The sequence below is a fragment of the Molossus molossus genome, unplaced genomic scaffold (assembly GCF_014108415.1).
Source record: "Molossus molossus isolate mMolMol1 unplaced genomic scaffold, mMolMol1.p scaffold_m16_p_4, whole genome shotgun sequence".
Lineage (NCBI taxonomy): Eukaryota > Metazoa > Chordata > Mammalia > Chiroptera > Molossidae > Molossus > Molossus molossus.
Window position 1 is genome coordinate 1,466,848 of NW_023425377.1, and position 23,569 is coordinate 1,490,416.

General features: G+C 57.2%; 1 protein-coding gene across 1 annotated transcript in view; it reads right to left on the reverse strand.

Moving 5' to 3' along the window:
• Positions 1 to 1,122: 1,122 nt before the first annotated feature.
• GNA12 (G protein subunit alpha 12) overlaps positions 1,123 to 23,569 on the reverse strand; it is a 58,171-nt gene continuing 35,724 nt past the window's right edge. The window contains exons 3-4 of the mRNA XM_036241997.1: positions 4,204 to 4,254; positions 1,123 to 2,737 (exon numbers count right to left, since the gene is read on the reverse strand). Coding sequence (XP_036097890.1) covers positions 2,168 to 2,737; positions 4,204 to 4,254 — 621 coding nt within the window. The 3' untranslated portion in view covers positions 1,123 to 2,167. The remainder of the gene's footprint in view (positions 2,738 to 4,203; positions 4,255 to 23,569) is intronic.

Sequence of the window (23,569 nt, forward strand, 5' to 3'; positions counted from 1 at the left end):
GAGATCACTGTAAGTTAAAGGCTCAAACTCAACACCCGTGAGAGGTCTGCAACCCCAACAGTCACAACTCCTCCAGCGACCCCAGCGCCCCATCCCGGAAACAGACCAGGAGAGGGTTACTCGAGGAAGTTTATTGTTACACTGTCACAATAACAGATGAGGCACAACTATCTCCTGCTTCTCCAACACCTCAATACAAAAGACGACAACCAGGGGTAACAGTGAAATTAAGATAAAAAGTTACAAAAGCTGAAGGTTTCAGAGACAAAAATGACTACCGCCTACGTGTAGGAAAGTTGTGGATGGTTTCCTTCCGCCTTGCGGACAGTTCCCTCCTCGGCAGGCGCACCCCGGAATCCAGATCCGCGCCCTTGGCGCCTTCCTCTCGGGCTCAGTGACAAGCCCACCGGGTGGCAGCCGAGCTGGTCAGGGTCCCGGCCTTCGGGCCATCCCACCCCGCGTCGGTCGGCTCCACGCAGTCACAGTCCCTCACACTTACTGAGCGTGAACGAGCAGATCAACCAGCCGGCAGGGGCACGGCCGCCACGCAGCAGCCTCACCCGAGCCACAGTCCAGGCTGGTGAGGAGCAGCCGGATCCTCACACTCCTGACACCTGGCGCAGGGACTTCGGGGAGCCCGCCACCAAGGCGCATGGTCTCAGAGCACCTGCTGAGTGACCGGCCCAGTGCCCTCCCCTCCACACCACACGTTAGCACTGGTCCTGGGCCACAGCCTCAGCTGTGATGAGCCCCAGGAAGCAGGACAAAAACAGCCACTTTTTTCTAACCCACGAAAAGAGCTGAAACGTCAGTGACAGCTGCACACGGCCGCGCCAGGAGCCAGGGTGCACGTCCCTCTCACTGCACACGCAGGGCCGACTGGGCGGCTCGGGAGAGGCCTCTCTCCCTCTCCTCCTGCCAGCCTCTGTCCAGGAGACAGCAAAGGGACACAGGAGGGGGCAGTGCAGCCTCTGGACAAGGACCCTAGGATGTGTGATTCAACCACAGTGGATTCTGGTGCCAGCTACAGAGGAAGCTCTCTTTCCTTTTCAATGCTGGGGAAATTCTCACCACCGAGACAGACTCCGCAGCAGAAGAACACACCAGGGCAGTAGAATGCAATGCACTTTTACAGTGTGGCACTGGCAGGTAGGGGACCCTGACTGGGTGCCACTGAGCAGCCCACGGGCCCCCCAGGGGAGCCACGGCCGACAGTGAGCACGCGTCGTGTGGACATTCTGGCGGCTGGAGCCTGGACACGGCCCTGGTCGGAGAGGAGGCCGAGGACCGGGGCCCGCTGCCAGAGGCACTAGGGTGGTGACGCCTGCAGGGAGCAGGTCTGTGCAGGGCCTGAGGCTTCCTGAAGGTCGGGGTGGGCAGCCCGCCAGGCAGCTGTGCTGAACAGGGCACCCGGCAGCGTCCGGAAGCCCGAGGGCAGGAGCCCTCCATGGCTTCAGTGCCGCCAACCGCAGGGCTAAGGTGACGCGCAGAGGAGCGGTCACCCGCAAGGCCCATTGGTGTGTCTTTGCCAGAGGGTGGGGGAGGGCAGGGTGGCCGGAGTAATAAGCACTGCTGTGCACTGGGTGGTAGGGGCGAGGGACAGCCCTGTGCACACGCCCTGGGCAAGGTGACAGGTAGGAGGACAGCGCAGCTGGGGCATTAAGGCACAAACACCCTGCGGAGTCCCACCTCACCCTCCGAGGCTGGGGTCCTGGGCTTCAGCGACTGGCCTGCACCCCGGGCTCAGGAAATTGGCACAGGAGCTTTGAAAGGCAACCGGTTGGCTCTGGGAGGTGCACGGAGGCCCTCCGGAGGGGCAGCGGGCTGCGCTAGCGGCGCTGGCTCCTACAGACTACTGCCACGCAGAGCTTTGGGTTAGTGTCTCGGGGAAGACCCGCCGGTTAGAGGGAAAGCCGTGTGCAAGGCCAGCTAGTCCGCGTTTGCATCAGAGAGCGCGCAGCACACGCACACGCACACGCACTCCTGTGCTGCTGTCAGAGGGAGGTGTCCTGTAGAAGCAAGCCGGCTACTCGCCAGGACAGACACCGGAGTGGCCGCCTGGAGTCTCAGTAGTGTACACCCCAGGATTCAGTAGCTCATCGAAGCCCCCAGGTCCTCGCCGGGCGCCCCGCACAGGCGCTGGCCGCGGGCGCGCAGGAGACGGCCCTCACTGCAGCATGATGTCCTTCAGGTTCTCCTGCAGGATCGTGTCCTTGACCGCGTGGAACACGAAGCGGATGTTCTCCGTGTCGATGGCGGTGGTGAAGTGGTGGAACAGCGGCTTGCTGCGGTTCCGGCGCCGGCGGTCGAAGCACTGCACCAGGTAGCGCTGCACGTGCTCCAGCCGGTGCGGGTCGCCCTGGAAGTCGGGGAAGTGCTTCCGGATGCTGACGCTCCGCACCTTCTCCGCCAGCAGGTCCGTCTTGTTGAGGAAGAGGATGATGGACACGTTGAAGAAGAGCTTGTTGTTGACGATGGTCTCGAAGATGTTCATGGACTCCAGCAGCCGGTTGGTGCGCCGGTCCTCCATGAGCACCTGGTCGTACTCGCTGGAGGACACCAGGAACAGGATGGAGGTGACCCCGTCGAAGCACTGGAACCACTTCTGGCGCTGGGACCGCTGGCCGCCCACGTCCACCATCTTGAAGGGGATCTTCTTGATGAGGAAGTCGTGCTCCGCGATGCCCTTGGTGGCCTTGCGCGCCAGCAGGATGTCCTGCTTGCTGGGCGAGTAGTTCTGGAAAACACCGAGAGGGGCTTCAGGGGGCGACGCGAGGTAGAGGCGGGCCGGGAGGGCAGAGGCGGACTCACGGGCGGCGGCCAGCCAAGCACCCGGAGCCACGCCGATGCGTCGGGTCAGCGCGGCCCCTGGGCAGCAGGCGGCCGGCCGGGCGCGCCACCAGGCCCCCACCGCAGTCCCCGTGGAGAGGCCCACCCACCGCCTCCTCCTCCAGAAACACACTATCCTTTCCCGTTTCTACCCCATCGCCTCCTTTTCCTCCCCCTACTTCTGCAGCGAATGCGCTCAAGTTCTGTCTGATCTAACGGAGCGCGTCTCCAACACACTGACTGTTATTCCCGGAGAGCGCTTCAAGCCCCCAGCGGCGGGCAGGCACCTGCCCCACTCAGAGCCCTCGCCTGCCCCACTCCAGACCCGTGACCCCCCCACGTGGGCGCTCGGGCGGAAGTCTCCCCAAACCCAACAGGGCCGACAATGCCCCAGAGAAAGTGTCGACCACGCTGCAGGATGGACGGCAGAACCCAACAGGAAAGACAACCCAGTTACTTCAACAAGTGAAAGAAAAATAAAGATGGGAGAAACCCCCCGATTAAAAGACATGGACATGGCCCTGGCCAGTTTTGCTCAGTGGTTAGAGCGTTGGCCCGCGGTCCGGAGAGACCCGGGTTCGGTTTCCGCTAAGGGCACGTACTTCGGTTGCAGTTTGTCCCCGGCCCTGGTTGGGGTCGTGCGGGTGGCAGCCACTCGATGTGTCCCTTTCACGTCGATGTTTCTCTCTCTCTCTCCCTTCCTCTCTCTCCCTCCCACTCTATCTGTACAAAAAAATGGAAAAATATCCTCGGGTGAGGATAAAAAAAAAAAAAAAAAGACATGGACATGGACATGACCTGGACCGAGCACACGTGCACACAGAAACCTTGCGGGGCAGCTGGGAACCCCACTGGAGGGGTCTCCTTGCGTCAAGAACAGCCGTTCTAGGAGCGACAGAGGCACTGTGGTTCTGACCTCTGGAGTCTTACCTTTCAGAGACAGGCTCTGAAAGGACATAAGGACGCATCTGCTCCTGGGAGTGTGGGGGCCGCGGAAGCAGGACGGGCACCGGGGGTTCATGAACGCTATACTGGCCGTTTGGACTGTCCATGATGGGAGTTACCGTGCCCGTCTCTTTCAGGGGGTCTGGTGAAGGGACTCTTACAGAAACACGACCTCACAGACCAATTCAGTGGCGAATGAAGGTCTGTGAACACGAGCGTGAGAATTCCCCCACTGGCATGAGGAGACCCTCCCTGAACCCACTCCCCTCCACCCCACCCAAGCAGGAGGGTGACATCACCACTCAAGGTCAGCGGATGCGACAGCCGAGCACAGTGAGGCGCGTGTCACCTTCGCTGCTCTGGTCTCCACACGGGCTTCTAACCCAGTGGCAGATGCGGGGTGGGGGTGGGGGTGGGGGCTGCACTCACCAGCTGGCCGATCCGGTCCAAGTTGTCCAGGAAGTACTTCACCGACTCCCCCTGTCAGGAAGGAAACAGTCCCGGCTCAGTGTCAGCTGCAGGGCCCGACCCGGCAGACTCACCGTGCCACGTGCAGGCTGTGTCAGCTCTGCGTGAACAAGTCAAAGGACGGAGTGTACAGAGATTGAAAATAAAGTATTCACACATTTTTTAAAAATGCAGTTTCTCTAGCTCTGACCTCAGGATTCAAACCCGGGCTGCTTTGCAGAGCGCCTCGTTTGGCTCGGGCGACGGGCGGGCATTCCAGGTGCCTCCTGAGAACGGCTCTGCTCCAGACCAGGACGACCCGTGCACTAGACGCTGTGCTTGGAGACAAGTCCTGAAGGTCCGGACACTCTGCCTTCTCACCGCCCATCTGTGCGACCAGAGGACCTACGTCTTTCTTCACCCCCTAGACGTCCTCTGGACTGAGCCACTCGGACTGTCCCCTAGCTGGAGGCCACCTCCAGTCGCCCAGGTCCTGTCTCAGGACGTGCGGAGCCACTAAATGCGTGGCACTCCCGGGGTGGAGACGCGTCTGGAGGGCATTCAGATGTGACTTAAGTGGAGCCAAGCGGGAAGTGGTCCGTGAGAGGGCGCAGAAGCTCCCCTTAGGGGTCGCGCCAGTTCGCGACCCCACAGAAGGCGGCGCTCTCCCGGACACCACGTGAGGACAGTGCTGGGGCTCTTGCTCCCGCGTCCAGGCTCTGCGCGAGGGCTGGCACGGGACGGGCTGGCAGGGGACAGCCCGCCTCAGCACAGCAGCTCAGGAGAGTAAGGCGTGCAGCCGCGCACCGCGGGGACCCCAGACTCCAAGGAGGGAAGCCGCGTAAGGGAAAAGGAGACCAAGAAGCGCAGGAGCTCCCAGCTCCTGGCTCATCTTTCCCACTCGTCCGGAACAGGCCCGGAGGACACCAAGGAGTAAGTTTCCTTTAGTGAAGAACCAACCTTCCCGTTTTGAAATGAAGGCCTTCTGGATGCTTGTTTAAGGGGACAGAGCACAGAGCAGGAAGAGCAAAGGAAACTTCCCTCCCTGATGTCAGGATGCCGGGGAGCGGCTGACTCGACTGTGCTCTGGACAGTGAGCGCCAGCACGGAAAGGCGCCCACAGCTCCAGGAGGGAGCAGCCCCCTCCCTCCCGCTCGGCTCCTGGAGGGGCAGCGCAGCCCGCCCACCGGCTGCCGTCAGTGTGCGCTGTCTGCACATCCTGCCTCTCCCACGCGGACAGGAAACAGCTGGCGAGGGCAGGCGCCGCTGGAGCCCTCAGCAAACCTGCCTGACTGGACTCCTGGCCTGAGATTCCTTCTCTCACCTCCTGCGGCCGGTCACTCGGGCCTTCAGAGCTCACCAGAGCTGAGACTGTCCGGACCCCACCAATGTCAGCACCACAGGGCCGGCAGGGAGTCTCACCAAGCTAACTGTCTGCCACGGCAAAAATACCAACATCAGTGAGTAAATGTAACAGGATCAAGAGTCCCTAAAACAACATTCATAATGTCCAGAACACAGCCCAAAATGATCAGTATATGGAGAGCCGGGAAAATGGCAATTATGCTCAAGGGGAAAATAGTCAGCAGACGTCAACTCAAATAACCCAGAAACTGGAATTACTAGACAAAGACTTTAAAGCAGCTATTATAATTATGTTCAATCAGGTTATAACATGCTTATAATGAATAAAATCATAAAAAAATGTTAGCAGATAAACATAAAATATAAAGAGAGCCAAACAGAAATTTTAGAATGAAAACATACAGTATCTAAAATAAAATAAAAAGAATAATGAATGGACTTAACAGACTGGAGATGACACAGAAAATAATTAGTGAGCTTTGACATTAGAATAATAGAAATGACCCAAACCCAAGAGAGAAGAAAAAGATTAATGGAAGAAGACAACGCCTCTGGCACCTGTGGGCAACTGCAAAAGGTCTACTGCACCTTCACTGGGATCCAGCAACAAATAGGGAGAGCCAGACAGAAAGAATGCTTAAAAAAAAAAAAAGCAGAAATCTTTCCTAATTTGGTAAAAGACATACATTTACAGACTTCAAGAAGCTCCACAAATTCCAAACACAACAACTATGGAGAAACTCACGCTCAGGACATTAGACGACACACTTCTAAGTAACCCATGGGTCAAAGAAGAAACCACACTTGTCTGGCCCTGCATGTAAAAAGCTCCTGTCCTCACCACAAGGAAGAGGCTGAACAAACTGAAAATGAGCAGCTGTTCCTAGATTCCTTGGGGAACTGGTGTAACAGGCACACTGTGCCCTGCCCGAGACGGGTGAATGCAGAGGATCGCAGCTTATCAGGAACGGAGATGTAGCTGGCACCAGCTTTCCACAGAAAACGACAAGACATGCTGAAAGACGAAAGCAGTGTGGACAACGCAAGCATCAGAACCAGACTCTTCATACTGTGAGTTTTGCCTTTTAGCAGTAAAATTTTTTTTCTTTTGCTATACATTTTGTGTTTTGAAATAAGTCTAAATGCACAGGAAGTTGCAGACAGTGCAGGGAGGTCCAGTGCTCTTGTCACCCCATCTCTCTCGATGGCTCCTCTCACATAGTGACAGTGCGGTGTTGACAGCAGGACCCACAAGGGTACAGCGTGTGCATGCAGATATACGGGTTTTACCACATCTGTAGGTTCTGTGACCCCACCCCATTGGAACGGAGCTGGAGCCGTGATCACCACTGCTGGGGTCTCCTCCTAGCTACCCCTTTACGGTCATCCCCCCCCCCGCTCCTTCCACCTGTCACCCCCGGCAACCAGGAATCTGACGGCACCTCTCCAGTTTGGAGTCACTGACCTGTTGTGCCTGGATAGTTTTGCCTTTCCTATATTGTACTGTACATGGAATAACACGGCAAGTGACCTCCGAGACGGGCCCTGAGGCCCGACCTGCTGCGGTGCGCTCCAGTGGGTGACCCTTTCACTGCTGAGTCTCCCACGGCGTGGGCGTGGGTGGGTGTTCACTCAGCACTCACCGACCTAGAGACACCGATGTACGTGTTTGTGTGGACAGTTTTCCTTTCTCTGGGATAAATGGGCAGGAGCGTGACTGCTGGTCCGTATAGCAGTATTATGTTCAGTTTTTAAAAGAAACTTCGCACTATTTTGCAGCGTGGCTGTACCATTTTACAGCCCCCCAGCAATGAATGAGAGATCTAGATCCCTGCACGGCCACCAGCCTTCGGTGTTTCCGCTGGACCTGTTCTAGTCAGTATCTCAACATGGCTTTAATTTGTTTGCTTAAATGGCTGGTGATACTGAACATCTTCCCGGGTGCTTATCTGCCATCTGTACGTCCTCTGAGGTGACATCACTTCACAGTCTGCCCATTTTCTATGTGGATGATTTTACTGTGGCTGAATATATCCCAGGTAAGTCCTCCATTAGACACTGATGGTAAGCATTTTCTGTAACTGGCTTTTCCATCCTATTAAGAGGGTCTTTTACTGAGAACAAGTTCTGAATCTTGATGACATCAAAAACTGACTTAAAAAAAAAAAAGTTTTGTTTAATAAACTGTCTGGGCCACGTCTAAGAACTCTTCGCCCAGGCCCAGGTCCCGAAGAGTTTAGACAATGTTATCTTCTCAAAGTTTTACATTTAAATCTACGCTCCAGTTTAATTTTTTTGTATAAAGTGTGAGATTTAGGTCAAGGTTCTTGTTTTCATTTTTGCCTACGGAGGCGGCGGCTCCAGTGCCGCTGGAGGAAAGGCTGGCCGTGCTCCGCCAGCTGCCCCTGCAGCCTGTCAAAGGTCAGCCGGGGCACGTGTGTGGAGCCGTCCGTGGGTCTGTCCCATCTGCCTGTGTGTCTACCTCCTGGCTGCTGCAGTCTTGGCCACTGTAGCTGCGCAGGACGTCCTGAAGTGAGGGAGAGGGCGTCCTCCCTTTCTTCTGCATTTTCAGAATTGTTTTGGCAGCTCTGGTGCCTCTCCGTAGGAATTTGAGAGTGATCGTATCTACATTCACAGGTCTCGCTGGCATTTCAACAGGAAGTGTGTGGAACCTGCCTGCGGATCTGGGGGCTGACAGCTTGATGGCGTGGAGGCTCCTGCTCCGTGAGCACGTATGTCTGTGCGGGTGCCGAGACCGCTCCGGTTCCTGAGCAAGTGCTTGTAATTTTTGGTTTTCTTAAAAATAATTTTTCTTTACTTATTTTTAGAGAGAGAGGAAAGGAGAGAGACATCGATGAGAGAGCACATCGACTGGCTGCCTCCTGCACGCCCCCCACTGGGGATGGGCCCACAGCCTGGGCATGTGCCCTGACCGGGAATGGAACCGGCGACCTCTTGGTGCAGGGTCGACACTCAACCCTGAGCCACACGGCTGGGCTAGTGTCTCGTGGTTTTAATCTCACAAGGCCAAATATGGTCTGCTAAATATATACCGAAGTGTTTCCTTTTTAGGGGAGCAATTGTAAATGGTTTTGCCTTTCAGATTTCTCTGTGTTCACTGCTAGTACATAGAAACACAACTGATTTCCTCTACGTTGATCTTGTTTCCTGGAACCTCGCTGAACTGACTCGCCAGCTCTATGGCATTTTTTCATGGATTCCTTGGTATTTTCTGCCATCTGACAAGAGGAACTTCTCTGATCTGTAAGCCTTACATTTCCTTCTTGTATTTCCTGCCTTCTTGCAGTAGCAAAAACAGAATTTTTTTTTAAAGTGAAAAACTTCTTCACTGGAAACTGTGAGCCTACAGGTACCCTGTATGCGACACCTGAGTATTGGTGACATATGCCATTTGGTGAATTCTGAAAGCCCCAATATTGTGAAGGTGTCAGTTCTCCCCAAATCGATGTATATTATTCAACAAAGTCCCAAATTCCCAGCAGGCATATTTTGGGTAGGAACTGACAAGCTCATTTAAAAAACATATTTGAAAAGATGATGCAAAATAACAAACAACTTATAAAAGAAAACCACTTTTTACGAGGCCTGATTTCCAGACTTGCCACGATGTAGGCACAGGGAGGAGGTGGTGTGGGTGAGGGAAAGGCTCGCGGACGACCCAGCAGGAACCAGGCCAGGAAGACCCGCAGAGACGGTGCGGATTTGACCAACGCCGTCAGTCACTCAGCGGGGGAGGAAGGTCTCTCAGTAAACGGTGCTGGGAAAACTGGCCGACTGTACGGGAGAAACAGAACACAGGCCCTACCCACATTACACACAAAGATGAGCTCGAAACGGACCACAGACCTGTATGTAAAAACTAAACCAGAGATGCAGAGAAAAATATAGGTGACAATCTGTGCGACCTTGGGCTGGGCACGGATTTCTGTGCGGGCAGAACGGGACATGAGCTCGACAACATGCACCGCTCCAGTCTCCTTCCCCTGGGGGCCACGGCCTGGGGAGGGCAGGGGCCTGTCCAGAGGGCGTTGTGCTGGCCGAAGAAAGCCAGCAGCCAGGTGCTGAGAGTAGGGGCCGCTGCGCGGGGACCAGGGCAGCCCCTGGGAGCAGAGTGTCCCCATGAAAACTAGCAAACAAACCAGGAGATCTCAGTGTGACAGCTGCAAAGAGGCGAATTCTACCAATGACAGGTGGGCTGGAAAGGAGCCGGAGCCTCCGGTGGGATTGCAGCCCCCAGACTCCTGTCCAGGGCACCTTGCGGGCAGGACCTTTGTGTGGGTGTTTAACTTGAGACACTGTGTTCACTGGTTACCCAGCAATAGAACACATACATTTTTTTTTTTTTTTTATCCTCACCCGAGGACATTTTTCGATATTTTGTTCAGATAGAGTGGGAGGTGGAGAGCGAGAGAGAGAGAGAGACAGAGAGAAACATCGAGGTGAAAGGGACACATCAAGTGGTTGCCACCCACACAATCCATCCCGGGCTGGGGACAAACTGCAACCGAGATACATGCCATTAGCGGGAACCGAACCCGGGACTCTTCAGACCGCATGCCTATGCTCTAACCGCTAACCCAAACCGGCCAGGGCAGAACACACACATTTTTTAAAGGCAAAAACCCATGAACCTAAAAACCCATAAAACTTCACCTTCATTGTGGATCCTCAGACCGATGCCTGCACGTGGCTGGTTCCGGTGCAGGCCGTGAATGAAGGCATGCGTGTTTTTCAGCACAGACTCTCGATGCCGGCGGAGCACGATCCCTTGGCCAGCTCGGAGTGCAGTCCAGGGCCCGCGCAGGCGAGCGCCCCGCAGGACAGCAGCGAGGAATGGTCCCCCCGCCCCCATGCCGCTGCCTAACAGAAAACAGAAGCCCCGGGAACCTAACAAACCGTGGAAAGGCCTGGCAGAGGCACGAGTCCCTGGCTGACTCCAGACAACGGTGAGTCAGAGCTGGCGTGCCCCAGCTTCAGGGAAAGCCCAGCATCTTCACTAACCTACTCAAGTAAAACAAACCTCCACCCACTCGCAGCATCTCTGCAGGAGAAATTAAACTGAGAGAATCAAAGAACACAAGCCCCGAGCCGTGAGTCATCCGAGTGACGGCCCATACGCCCTGTGGCCTCTGGGAGACTCGTGGCACAGCCCTGAGGGGCGGCACTGTCGCAGCCCACGGGAGCCACTGCCCGACGCCCGGCAGCTCAGCGCTAGGACCCACAGCAGTGCACTCAGAGCAGAACACGGGGCGGAGGGAGCCCAGCAACAGAACCAGCGACCCACCCGGCGACTCCAATGCAGCGGGGCCCGTCCACACGATGTCACCGTGCGCCGGCACCTGAGCGCCGCTCCCCTGCTGCCTCAGTGAGGCCCCGGCCCCTCGCAGAGCACAGGTGGGCGAGCAGCTGCCCAAGCTGCACGTTACCTGGCTCCTCAGTGCTGTCTGGGGACAGCGGCGGTGACACAGAGAGGGAACGGGACAAAGAGTCCAGACGGGGAGCTGGTGTGGCGGAGGTGCAGGTGACACCCAGGGAGAGGACGTGAGGTTCAGCCACCTGTGGGTGTGCAGAGTTTAGACTACGCGCGCTTTCGGACCCTCTGCTGCAGCCACAGGCTGTCAGAGCTGTTTTTGGTGTTAGTTTTTTTTTATCCTCACCTGAGGACATTATTGCATTTATCTTCAGATAGAGTGAGACGGAGAGAGGGAGGAAGAGAGAAACATGGACGTGAGAGAGACACATCGACTGGTTGCCACCCACACGACCCCAACCGGGGCCAGGAACAAACTGCAACCGAGGTACGTGCCCTTAGCGAAACCCGAACCCGGGTCTTTCTGGTCCGCGGGCCGACACTCTAACTGCTGAGCCAAACCAGTGAGGGCTGGTTTAAGGTTTAAGGAAAAACAGAGAGAGAGAGAGAGAACGGGAAGGCATCGCCCACAGCACGGGCCGGCGCCCCCAGGCGGTGTGTCGGAGGTGTGCAGGGCTCATTCACCACGGTCTTTCCACCACTTTTCTCAGCCTGGCCCCTGGCTTCCCCCACCCGTGGCCACTGGGTTGCTTGCACTGGAGGCAACCAGCAACTCTGTCACAGGACCACGGACACACAGCAATGACATGGACACTTCAACACCTGGTGCTTCAAGGCTGAGGAGCTAGAAGCCAGAAAGAAAGCCCTGCGAACAGGTGTAGTGTGGGCACGTGGCTGAGGGCAGCAGTGTGTGGGCATGTGGCCGGGGACAGCAGTGTGTGAGCACGTGGCCGGGGACAGCAGTGTGTGAGCATGTGGCCGGGGACAGCAGTGTGCGGGCACGTGGCCGGGGAGAGCCCCAAGCGTGAGGTCTGGGCGCTGACCGTCGTGGACCTTCTTTCCCATTACCAGGCCTCTGCCTTGGGGAGGGGCCAGGAAACGGGAGAGGTGAGTACAAAGAGAAGGAATCGGGGTTACCCAGGGTCTCCCAGTGAGGGAGAGCTCCCTCTCACCCAATTCCTCAGCCGACTTCTACGCCGTGCCGTTTCTGTGGGCTCATGTGTTTATCCCATTTTGTCCACATGCCCGCGTCAACCCAAACGATGACCAGCCACCAGTGACGAGCCACGTCAGCGGCCACTGAGCAGACCAGTCCACCCCGTGGCCTTCCCGACACCACAGGAAGGGCTGAGAGCGAAGTGTGCCCGGCACCCGAGTCAGCAGGACCTCCCACTCTGGGCAGTGTGTTTATCCCTGAGACACCTCCTGCGACACAGTGGCGCGTCCTGGGGGTGCCACGTCACAGCCTGTGAGGGTCCCTCCCAGCACACACCCACAAGTACCAGCAGGATACTCTTTTACAATGGCCACTGTCCCTTTAAGTCTTCCCAGCCCCCACCCCACATCCATGTTCACTTCCTTCTACAGGCAGCTTATCCAGAGCTAAGTTTAGCTGCCACCATTCCCGATCCTCCCTCCAGGGACGTCCCAGGCCTCTGTGGGTGGGGCTGCCCCAGCACACCACGACTCTTGGGGACGCGATGAGGAGGGGCTGCCAACGCCGGGGCGCAGGGGTCCCTCCGCTCTCCTGCCAAGGTTGCCACTCCATCGCACTGCCTGTGACTCTTCTGGGACAGCTTGTTGCTGTGGACCCAGAACAACACAATTCAAAGGGTCACAAACGGCTCAGTCCTTACCCAGCCCAGCCCACTTCCTCCCACACCTGGACCGCAACCGTGGAGCCCTTCCCGAGCTGAGCTCACCGGACACAGGGCCCGCACAGGTCACGGCAGCTGAAGCCCCCTCCTCGGGCCCCCTGTGGACAGGCCGCTCTGTGCGCGGGTCCCGGACGGGGCCCTGCTCAGCCGCCCTCAGGCAGAGCCACAGGGCCTGGAGCCCACGGGCAGGACAAGGAAGAGAAGCTTCCCTGCCTGCCAAGGAAGGGTCTGAAGCTGCCACGTGAACCGTCCCCCAGAAGGCCACTGGCCGTGCACGTTGCCCTCGGGATGAAGCCTCTCCCGCTCCCCGTGTCCACGCTGCCCAGCCAGCTTCTCCACCCCACACTCAATCCAGCTCCACCTGATTCACAGCGGGCAGCGGGCAGTCCTTCCTGCACGGGCTGGAGTTTGCTGGAAACCAAGATCGTCAGGCAGCACCTGGAAACACGGCCCTGGTGCGTCTGGGAGGTGGAGGTCCATGCCGAGGTCCATGCCAACCGCTCGCTGTCCCTGACTTCATTCGACTCCCAACAGCCGCTCGCTGTGGCCCACAAGCGCCAGAACACAGAACAGCGGAGCGTGTCCCTTACCCGGCCGCACAGACCCCGCACGTCCACCACGCCGCTCTCCCTCCTCCTGCTGAGAGCGGCGCAGAGGTGAGCGCACACCAGCAGCAGGGACCCGGCTGGGAGTGCGCCCAGTCCACGTGCGGGAGGCGCAAAGGCCTCACACAGCGGCAGCCGGCACACACCCACCAGGGCCTTGCTTTCTGAGACCGCTGGGCACGGACCCCTTGCTCAGCCAGATGCCCGCACCAGGCTGTGGTGCGCCTGAGACGCACTGTCACACCTGACCCAGATGCAGCGCGCTACCCCGCTTTCCTCGGCGAGAGACCAAAGCTTAGAAGGTGACTCGTCTGAGGTCAGAAAGCCGCGTGGCTCCGAAGGCTGCGCTCCTACACACGCCCTGCGTGCAGGGCCGAGCCCCCCAGGGACCGGCCACCAGACCGCACGCCAGAAATCGGAACAAGGACAGCAGTCCCTCCTGATTCGATCCGACTGCCAGGGCAGCACAGACCCGTGGCCGGGCAGAGCTGAGGCTGACGCCAGCCCCTTGCTGCAGGAGGACAGCAGAGCCCAGGGCTGGGTGCTCCTCACTGGCCCCTCACCCGCCATCTCCCCACCTCGATGGACAAAGGGACAGAGGAGGCTCAGCACGCCCCCCCTCCGAGAACCTGAGTCACCCGTGCGTGGCTGCGGGAAGCATGGAAAAGGCTCTGCTGGGGCCACGTGGGCCGCGGTCGGCGGGAGCAAAGGGAGGTGAGGCCAGAGGCAGGGACGCCCAGACGCTGCTCATGAAGGACTCTTGTGCCCTGTGCCCAGGCCACAGCCCCGCTGCCTCAGCCCTGCCCGCCAGAGACCGGCCTTGTCCTCCACGGAGGGCCTGGGCCGCGGGCTCCTCCCCCTCCGTAGCACTGCTGAAATGTGCCGCTCACAGGTAGGGGCTCGGGGGACAGTTGCCACCGGGGCAGTGCACAGGCGACACTCAGGTCCTCATGCCCAGGGGGCTGAGGGGGACAGGAGGAACCCCGTGTGCGCAGGGCTCCCAGCCTGCCCCCAGAGGTTCCTTTGCTTCGCCGGCGGAGCGCACGGTGGCCCGCAGGACTCCTTCCTTCAGCCCAGCAGCTGTCGAGTCGATGCCTCACCTGAGAAGACCCCCGGCCCCGGGCCAGCCAATGTGCAGTCCTGCTGGGTGGCTGCTCACTCGTTTTTCACCTCTGACAGGCCCTGGCGCACTCCGTTCCCGATGAGCACGGGGAGAAGGTGCTGGAAGCAGCGCCCCTGTCCCTGTGCCGCCAGATTCGGTCCCCCGCTGACTGCTGCTAATGACCCCAGCAGATCCCAGTACTCAGCTCCTTCAAACAGCTGCCCTGCAGATCCACGCAGGCTGAGCACGTGATCTTGACTCAGCCTGGGAGGGCGACGCACAGCTCAAGGCGGACGTCTCGTGAGTCACTTCTGTGGACCGACCGGCCGCGCAGTTTGGAGAGCAGACCTCAGCGAGGTGCTGGGATCCCGGCGCAGAAGGACAGGGCGTGAGACACCCGTCAGCTCTGTTGTGTCCAGAGCCGGAGCCAGCGGCGGGAGCTCAGCACGGCCCTCCGGCAGGGCCACCGCGGAGAGGTGCTGGAGCAGCGCCCAAGAGGCACCGAAGCCGACTCGGGCCGCTTTTGGGGAACCTCCTTAGAACAACACAGGTTTGTCCAGGAGCCCAGCCAAAGGAAACGTAAGCCACCTACGGCCGGGTTGGCGGGAGCCTCCGGACAAAGGGGACATTTGAAAGGTGTCAATAAACTGCTTCTCAAAGCAACATGTTCCCACCTTCTCAGACGGAAGATTCTGCTTGTATTTCCAGAGACTTGCTTTAAGCCAACAAGAGGGCGTGCAGGGCCCGACAAAGCCTTACAGCCCCGGGACGGCCAACGTGTGGCCACTCGGCACCAAAACTGGTAGGTGAGATTCCTTTTGAAAAGAGAACATTCACTGAGAAGCACAGATTTATAAAAAAATAAAATCGCCAAACAAAAACAGCAGCAGTTCCTGGTGATGGGCCCAGCTCAGGCGGAAACAGGCCACACTGGGGGAGCTCGGGAGGCTGGCCTGCGGCGCCCTGGGCCCCGAGATGCCCCCGAGCTCTGCTGGACAGCCCAGCTCACTCCACGTGCACTAACATGATCGTCCAGCTCACCAGCACGAAGAGGCCTGATTCCCGTGTGAAGGTGGATGAGAAGGAAGGGGGAGCAGAATACCGCCGACGGTAGAAGTCACCACCAAAGAGCCCCGTGAATGGTGCGTTTCTCTGAAAGACCCGCAGGGCATGCGCAGGGTGGGGCCCTTCTTACCCTCACGAGGACCCGTTTTTATTGATTTGTGTGAGAGAGAGAGAGATGTGAGAGAAAGATCGAACCCGCAACCTGGGCACGTGCCCTGACCGGGAGCTGAACCCGAACCCTTTCTGGAGTACAGGACGACGCTCTGCCCAGTGAGCACTGGCCAGAGCAGCCTCCTTCTTCCTGGTGCAGAATGGGAACCAACCCAGATGCCCACCACACGGCTGGTGAGGAGGCCTCAAAGCGTGGCTCCCCCACACAACGGCACACCATCCAGTGCTGAGTGACCGAGACTCGGACACACGCTGCCGTGGGGACGAGCCGGACAGGTCCTGGGACGGCGAGTGTGTGGGGGCTGCCTCGAGGGCCTCGCTGGGATGAGGGACCTGATCCGAAACGGGCATGGAGATGACTGAACAACCGGGTCGGTACCAAAGGTCACCGAACTGCACACCTCTCAAAGCTGCCCGAGAGGCAGAGTGTCGGCCTGGCCCTCGGGGCGTCGCCGCTCACCTGGGCATGGAAGGCGCCCAGGCCCACTGTGAATGAAGATTCACAATCACAGGTGAAACAGGGTCTCAGAAACAGGCTTTTGCAGGTACAGACACACAAAATGAAAGACAGAGGAGTCAGTGCACAGATTTACTCCAGCCAATTTTCTACGCATTTGTAGATATACACTTTTTCTTCTAAAAAGAAACAGGCTGTCCTACAACCACTCCACGCGGCAGGACGTCTGGCCAGGCCAGCGCACAGCCGCCACGGGCTCCCCGGCAGCCGGGCCGCAGCCGGCCACGTGGTCGGGACGCGAATCAACCAGTACCTATTGGGGAGGGAGTAGTTAGCTAATTTCCTTTTTGTTTTTGCTTTTATAAGCAACACAATCCACATTCTTGACAAATAATCTCTGCCCATTCCTCTCACTATACCTCCCTGCAAACCCTCCTCACTGTAAACGGCAGCATGCCTTCAGGAAAGTGCACGAGCCACGAAGGCACAATCGAACTGACAGCAGCGCCCACCGAGGTCAGGGAGTGGACCGTGGCCAGCAGCCACTCTGACTTCTGGAATCAACCACTATCCTGACACTGGCGAGGGTATTTCCCACGGTTTCCGCGTAGGTTTATCCCGTGCACGGACTCCGCAGGAGCACAGCTGAGTTCTCCCGTGACCACACTGCACGCTGAGGGCAAGTGCCCCGTGGGCGTCTCACTGCTTCTTTCCTGCGTGTGCCGTGGCTCGGCGCCAGCGGGCACTGGGCAGCACTCAGGGACACAGACAGCCCGTCCGGCCTCACTGCTGGATGGCTGCCGTGAACCGTCCACGCGTACACGCGGCTGTGCGTCACCTGCGAGCCTGTGAGTGTGGCCACAGGGAACTCTCAGACTGGAGGAAATAATGCCAACTTGGTCTCCTAAATCAGTGTGCCAGCTTTCATGCCCGCCAGCACCAGGGTGGACGCGAGTCCCTGTCCCTCTACACCCTCGCTGACTCCCAGAGCTGTCAGGTGGTCTGTCTCTGCAGCTCTGCAGAGCGTGGACCGGCATCTCCCCTCTGCGCTGCCCCTCGGGCTTCGCCCATTTCCTATGAGGCTGCTGCTTGTGACTCTGCGGAGTTCTGGAACTCTCTGGACACAGCTCCTTGTGGCTCCCTGGACACAGCTCCTTGTGACTCTGTGGAGTTCTGGAACTCTCTGGACACAGTTCCTTGTGACTCCCTGGACACAGCTCCTTGTGACTCTGCGGAGTTCTCGAACTCTCTGGACACAGTTCCTTGTGGCTCCCTGGACACAGCTCCTTGTGACTCTGTGGAGTTCTGGAACTCTCTGGACACAGTTCCTTGTGACTCCCTGGACACAGCTCCTTGTGACTCTGCGGAGTTCTCGAACTCTCTGGACACAGTTCCTTGTGGCTCCCTGGACACAGCTCCTTGTGACTCTGTGGGAGTTCTGGAACTCCCTGGACACAGTTCCTTGTGACTCTGTGGGAGTTCTGGAACTCCCTGGACACAGTTCCTTGTGGCTCCAGGTGGCTCTGTTCCCCACCCCACAGCCGGTGTCTTTGGGTGAACAGAAGTTCTTATTTTGATGGGGGTCGATTATTGATCTTCCTTTTGCATTTCCACTTTTAATGACTTAAGAAATTCTTCCCTACACCAAGATAATGAAGGTTTTCTGCATTACCTCCTGAGAGACATATAGTTTTGCTTTTCATGTTTAAGTCTCGAATCCACTTGAAATAGAGGGTGTGTGTAGGGTCCAATTTCATTGTTCACTATGTGGGTTCCACCAACTTATCTAATTCTGCACTGATGCCGCCACAATATTAAAGATTAAAAAATAAGTAAATCTTGCTCTGCTGGTGTGACTCAGCAGCCAGAGCATCAGCCCGTGCACTGAAGGGTCTCAGGTCCGATTCCTGGTCAAGGGCACATACTAGGTTGCAGGTTCGACCCCGGCCCCAGTCGGTGTGTGTGCAGGTGTGTGGGAGGCAACCAATCGATGTGTGTGTGCCTCTCTCTACCCTTCCCACCCTCCCTCCCACTCCCTCTAAAAGTCAATGGAAAAAATATCCTGGGGTGAGGATTAACAACAACAAAATATCCCACATGTGATTTATTAGACAAGGGTTAGCAAGCTTTCTGGGAAGGTCCAGATGGCAATATTTTAGGGTCAGTGGCTCAGATACAGTCGTCGTTATTGCATAGTCTCCTTGTCTCCACTCTTAGCTCGGGGTCCAGACGAAACCCACACATGACAGTGAGCCTGCAGGCAGTCTGCTGACCAAGGAGAGGCCCCGCCCACTCTACTTCAAAAACGGCCATTGGTCCTCGGAGGGGTGCAAATCAGAACCACAGCAAGAAAATCAAAACGAGTGTGGCTGGAGGACGCACCCCTCCCGACCTCAAGACTCCCTCCAGGGCGGGAGTGAGCACGGACCAGTTAAACAGGGGAGTCCGGAAAGAGCCAAACGAGCGAGCGCCAAGGCCGTCAGTGGGGAAGCACGGACGGTCATCAACCGCGTGTCCACACCCAAACACACGCACAGTGCCTCAACGTAAACACAGGAAGAAAACGGGTGAATCTTCCGGGCCGTGGGCATGGCAATGAACCCTTTGATTTGACGCCAAAAGAAAGAGGTGACCAGCTAGCCATCACCGTCTCGAGCCCGCATCTAGAGCGCGTCCCTCTGCACACGGCAGCCTGTGACCCTGTCCGCAAGGGCTTGTGGATGACCAGCTCTGCCAGAACATGTCTGTGTGGCCGTTTTACAGAGTTTCCCGTCATCTCGCAGAGCCGCCTCCAAGCGTCCCCTCTGGCTCTGCGGCAGCTCCCGGAAGAAGCCGTCGGAAGGCACTCCTTGGAAGTTCATCTCCACCTTTCTCTGCGGCCGCTTTCCAGACGTCTCTGTCTTCGGTTCTCTGCAGTTTGGCTGTGCTATGTCTAGTGACAGGATCCTTTTTGTTAATGTTGTTTGGTGAGTTTTATCAGCCATTATCGCCTCACACATGGCCTCTGATCCAGCCGCCACCTTTCTGACTTCTGCTTGAATGTGCTGGACACCTGGTCAGCCCAGCTCTCCACCCCTCGGACTTCCTGCGCTAGTCTCTCGTTCTCCAGTCTTAACGCTCTCCTCCAGCATGGCTTCCAGTTCACAGCACTCTTTCCTGCTGTTCAACTGCTACCTAAAGCATCCACAGAGTTTTAAATTTTGGTTTGCATATTTTTTAATTCTAGAAGTTCTAGTTTGTTCTTTTAAAATATAGTATATCCTTTTTAACACGTTTCAGATTTTGCTGAAGCTATTTTCTTTTTAAATTTTTTTTTCTTTATTGACTTTTAGAGAGAGAGGAAGGAAGAGGAAGAGAGAGAGAGAAACATCGATTGGCTGCCTCCTGAATGCCCCCCACTGGGGATCGGGCCCACAGCCTGGGCATGTGCCCTGACTGGAATCGAACCGGTGACCTCCTGGTGCAGGGTCGATGCTCAACCCCTGAGCCACACAGGCCGGCTGAAGCTCTTTTTTAACTCTGTTTCCTTACACACATCCTGTTTTGCATCCGTGTCTGGTGAGGCCAGCACTGAAGACCACGGACGTCTCCGCCATGCGCTGCTCTGCCTCCAGGCACTGTGCTGTCCCGTGCCCCAGCCCTCGGGGACGCCAGCCCTCCAACAGGTCTGCGGCACCCCCACTCCGCACGGAGGTGTTGTGCAGGGGTTTCCGTCGGCTCCTGCTCGATGTCGCTCAGACTCGAGCCGGCGCGGCTCCTGCACTGCTCTCAGGAGTCGGGGCCACACGCTTCTGGGAGCCAGCCCCCAGGTGGTTCGCTTGTGGCTCCTCTTCACCCAGAGGTCCCAGCTCATCACAGAGGCGTCTCCAGCAGATCCCTCAACTCAGGCCACCTTCCACTCGCACCCCCTTCTGAGGCCCCAAAGGGGCAGTCAAAGCTGAGGTTGGGGTTCGTGGTCCAGATTGCCAGGTGCCCCAGGGAGCCTTCTGCAAGGGCTCTGCTGGTCCGTCTGAGGGGGCGGCCGGGGAGTCTTTTCAATGCTGTCAGACCTTAGGTGCTTTTGTGAAGGAAACCTCAGCATTTCATTGAGCACGTGAGGTGATTTTCAGCTAAGTCTCTGGGTAGTCAGTCCACTGTGGCGAGAAGCCTGAGATCTGACAAGGGCTGCTTTAGGGTCAATTCCTTGGAAAATGAGTCACTGCCAGAGGACACAGCAGTTTACGTTCTACACAAGCTGAGACACCGGACCTCTTTACCCTCCTGCCCGTGCGTGACCGTCCCTTTCCCGAGACCAGTCGGCCCAGGACGTCACGCTGACACGTGGCCTGCTGTCACTCTGCTGGCTCCGCCGCGATGAGTGGCCCGTCGGCGACCTTGATGCTTCAGGCCACGCGCTGCGGGCACGTCGGCTCACGGCCTCGCCCGCCCCGGTCACCACCACTCTGGTTGGAGGACGCAGGTTCTCGTCCTAACTGCCACTCACCTTTTTAACTTTCTTTATGCTGACTCCTGCCAGACAAGAGCTAGCAACAGTCAGTCAAATCCATCCTTCTTTTCTTCAGCATTTCTGGCCTTTATCCTGTGGACTCCATTCTTGACTCGACCATGAAATCCGTCACATGGGCGCCCTGGGCCACTGTCGCTCGCGCTCGCAGTCCCGACGCAGAGGCTCGCAGTGGTGTGTCCCGGGACCTGCCACGGCACCTTCCCGACAGTGCTGGTCCTGATTCACGAAGCCCAGGAAAGGCCAAGACCAGGAGCCGGATGCAGCTTCTCGCCGGCGGGACCCGAGTGGCCAACGCCTTGGCTTCCTGCTTCTGCGTCCTTGGGCACAGCCGCCCCAGGGAGACGGAGTGTGCCACCCCCGAGCTGGGGCCCAGACCGGCCTGCGTCTCCGCACCCCAATGGTGGCCGGGCCCTCCGAGCTCTGTCACTTCCAGCACACAGTCTCGTGGTCAAAGGGGCTGATCAGAGGGCGCCGCAGGTCCTCCCGCATCGGCAGCAGGTCTGAAGAAGGCCGAGGACCGTCCAGCACACGGCCAAGTCCACTCAGTTTGAGGGCAGCAACTCAGGCACAGCCCAGACCCGAGCGACAAGAGTGGTCTTGGAGCTAGCATCCGAACTGTGACTGCATCTCCTTTTTTATTATCCTCACCTGAGGACATTTTCCCATTTATCTTCAGGTGGGTGGGGGTGAGAGAAAGAGGGGGGGGGAGAGAGAGAGAGAGAGAGAGAGACACTAACGTGATAGAGCCACATCGATCAGCTGCCTTCTGCATGACCCTGACCAGGGCCGGGGGCGAACCACAACTGAGATACCTGCCCTTGGCCGGAATTGAACCCGCAACTCTTAGGTCGGCGGGTCGAAGCTCTAACCGCTGAACCAAACTGGCCAGGGCTATAACTGTGTTTTTTCAGATGTTACTCACCAACTTCTGACATTGCTGACCTGTCCTGTAAGATAAAGGTGATACAGTCTTCATATGCGCACACGTATATGTGTGCAGATACAGCTAACTATACACACACATACACTCAGATAAAAACTGCGACGCCTCCATTCCACAAAATACTCCTCGGAAATAAAAACATATACTGCTGCTGTGTGCACTGATTCAGATGATCGCAAGGGTGTAATGACAAATGTCAACCTCAACAAGTCACATACTATACAATTCCATGTATACGGTACTTCCCCACATGACAAAATCAGAGACAGAGACGCAGTCAGTGGCTGGCAGGGGTGAGGGGTGGTGCGGGGGTGACTCTAAAGGGCGGCAGGAAGGAGGTCTCTGGGGCAAACTTCTGTATCCGGACAGCAGCGGCGGTTATGACTTAGGTGTGATGACACGAGACAGCCACTCAGGCACACGGCACTGGCGTCAATCTCGTGATGCTCACGATGCTGTAGTCATGCGTGATGTACCCACTGGGGGACGGGAGGAGGAGCAAGGGCCCTCTTGCACTACCTTTGCAATTTCCTGCAAATCCAAAATTATTTCAAAATAAAAAGTTTTTAAAGGTGTTAGGAAAGTGAGCACCTGGAACAAATCAAGAGAAACCTGTTCCCCACAAACACCAGATGAAGGATGCCACAGCCACTCTCTGAAGAATATGATGCTGGTGCCCACGCGAGGCAAGGATGGCGACGCTCTTCTGCTCGGGCGGCAACACTTCTAGACGGAGCCGGAGCGGGGACCCTCGCAGACCGTGTGAGCAGGCTCCCGGAGAGTGTCCCCGGGAAGCCCTCATTCGACACTAACTGCAGACTCAAGAGCTCCGCGGGCCCACCAGCACGGAATTGGCTGGGGCTTCCCTGGGGCAGGTCTCTGAGCTGCTGTGGCTCTGCCTTCGCTCGGCACCTGTGCCCTCAGCATTCCTGATGGCGAGCCCGAGTGGGTGCTCAGAGAGACTGAGACGTGTGGTCTGCACCGTCTCCTGGAGAGAACGGGGCCTCGGGAGGTAAGACGCCAGACACACAGGGATGGCGGGGCTTCGCTCCACCGGCCGCACGCTCCAGGGCTGGGAGCCACTCACACGGGAGAGAGATGGAGCCTGGCCGGTGTGGCTCAGTGGCTGAGCATTGACCTCTGCACCAAGGGGTCACTGGTTCAATTCCTGGTCAGGGTACATGCCCAGGTTGTGGGCCTGATCCCCAGTGGCGGGCCTGCAGGAGGCGGCCAATTGATGCTTCTCTGTTCCTCTCTCTTTCTCTCTCTGAAATCAATAAAAACACATTTAAAAAAGAGAGATGGACTCTCCATCCGTGTCCCATGTCCTAATTTTAAAGTATGAAATACAGTGATACCTCGGTTCTCGAATGCCTCGGTTTTCGACCAAATCGGGATTCGAGAAACTTTTGTCTCGGAATCCGAACAAATATTTGGAACTCGAACTTCCGAGATGAGCCGAGTTGAGCCGAATGGCGTTCATTCGGCCCAGCGCGCCTTGCTTGCGTCATCGTGAGTGCAGAGAGAGAGTCACGCTTTGTGGAGTCACGCTTTCCTATTGGTTTCATTGCTTCGGTTCTCGAACAATTCGGTTCTCGACCGTCCTCCTGGAACGAATTATGTTTGAGAACCGAGGTATCACTGTATAGGCCATCTCTCTGGCTCTGAGCAGACTTGGCCACCTCTCATGGCCCCACCACAGGCTGATATGAGCTTCCACCATCTGTCACCTAGGTTACTGCACAAGCCTACCATTGAAGCCTCTGTTTCTTTACTGATTAGCTGCCAAAGTGATCCTATTAAAACATAAATCAACCCAGCTGGTGTGGCTCAGTGGCCTGAGCATCGTCCCACGGACTGAGAGGTCCTGGTTCGATTCCAGGTCAAGGCATATGTCAAGGTTTCAGGCTCCATCTCCAGTAGG